This window comes from Oryx dammah, unplaced genomic scaffold, assembly GCF_014754425.2.
Source record: "Oryx dammah isolate SB20612 unplaced genomic scaffold, SCBI_Odam_1.1 HiC_scaffold_28, whole genome shotgun sequence".
Classification (NCBI taxonomy): Eukaryota; Metazoa; Chordata; class Mammalia; order Artiodactyla; family Bovidae; genus Oryx; species Oryx dammah.
In genome coordinates, this window is record NW_024070212.1 from 31,968,803 (window position 1) to 31,970,174 (window position 1,372).

The following is a 1,372-nucleotide window of genomic DNA, read 5'->3' on the forward strand; positions in this document are numbered from 1 at the left end:
AGGAGAAAGACAGTCTGTCTAGAGACACGGAGACTCTGAGCCAGAAGGTGTGCTGACAGCCTGGGCTGTTGCTGGACAAGCAGGGACAAAGCCGCCCCGCCCAGGAGGAGCTGCCCCACCAGAAGGACAGAGGGTGGGGGCAGCCTGTGACCACCCCTTTTGGGCTGCCCATGGAGTGACCAGAGCTGCTTCTAGTGATGGGGAGGGAATCCCTCTGGGTTTCAGAGGAGAACCCACAGGCCCAAGAGAGGAGATAAAGGTCCAAAAATCCCTCCAGTTGCTTTGAAATTTCAAAAAGGGATGAAGATGCATCTGTGTCAGCAAGAACTTGTGGGGAGTCACTGGGGAAAACTTAAGGATGAGGTGGGGTGAATTTGGGTGTGCAAACGAGCAGGATGGCTGGTTTACTGAGCAGCCTCCTTTTCCTCCTCCTCATCAGGATTCAGAGCCTCAGGCTTCCTCTCCCCAGCGGGCTCTGCGAGCGGCTCCTTGGTCAGGAGGTGCCGCGCCAGCTGCTCCAGGCCCCCCAGGCTTATCCTCTGCAGGCGCTCCTCGTGCTCCCGCCTCTGCAGCTGCAGCACTGCCTCAGTGTCCTGGGGCCCAAGGTGTTTGGCCAGGACCTGGTCCAGGTGGTGCCACAGGGGCTGGGGCTGGCGGGTGTCCTCAGCGCCGGCTTCTCCAGGGGCCGCATGACCACGCCGATGGGGGCGTTGGGCCCGATGCGGGAGTCGGAGAGCCGCTTGTCATCTGCCAGCAGCTGGCCGAGGGAGAGCAGGTGCTGCGGCTCCTCTGGCAGGTGCAGCCGCTCAGACACCAGCTTCTTCAACACGGCCACGCCCTCCTGTCCTGACGCCGTCAGGCTACACCTCCGGCCCAGGAGCAGCTTGACTGTGAGGAACACAGGGCTGCCAGCAGGTTCAGGAGGGACCCATGCTCTGACAGCTGCCCTGAGGGTGAAGGGGTTCTGCAGGAGAAGGCTTACGCGTGTGGCTTCTCCTTATCGATGGAGGGCAGTGGTCCCCGGAGGCCGAGGGCCGGGCCCAAGAGGACAGCCATTGGCTAAGGCGTGGTGATGTCACAGTGTCGCTTATCAGAGGGCTCATTTCCAGAGTGGGACTTTAGGGAAATGAGAGGGGCATTTGGGACACAGAACATTCCTTCCTCCTTTAGAGGAGAAATGAGGGGAGAAGAGGGGAAAAAAGGAGGGTTGGGAAAGCGAGCATAGGACTAGGAGAAAGGAGAGCAGGAGGGTGAGACGGGAGGGCCCGAAGGACAGGGCGGCAGAAGGAAACGTCCACGTTGCCTCATTCAGCACTGTTTCAGGCCCTTTCTGCCGGCACCCATCCCCAAGGAGAGATCATATCATGATAGA

General features: G+C 60.2%; 1 protein-coding gene across 1 annotated transcript; it reads right to left on the minus strand.

Annotated features, from left to right (window-relative positions):
* Positions 1–404: 404 nt before the first annotated feature.
* UBL4B (ubiquitin like 4B) lies at positions 405–1,056 on the minus strand. The gene is given in 3 exon segments (XM_040231910.1): positions 405–667; positions 670–905; positions 983–1,056. Coding segments are annotated over 3 exon segments (573 nt in total).
* Positions 1,057–1,372: the final 316 nt, after the last annotated feature.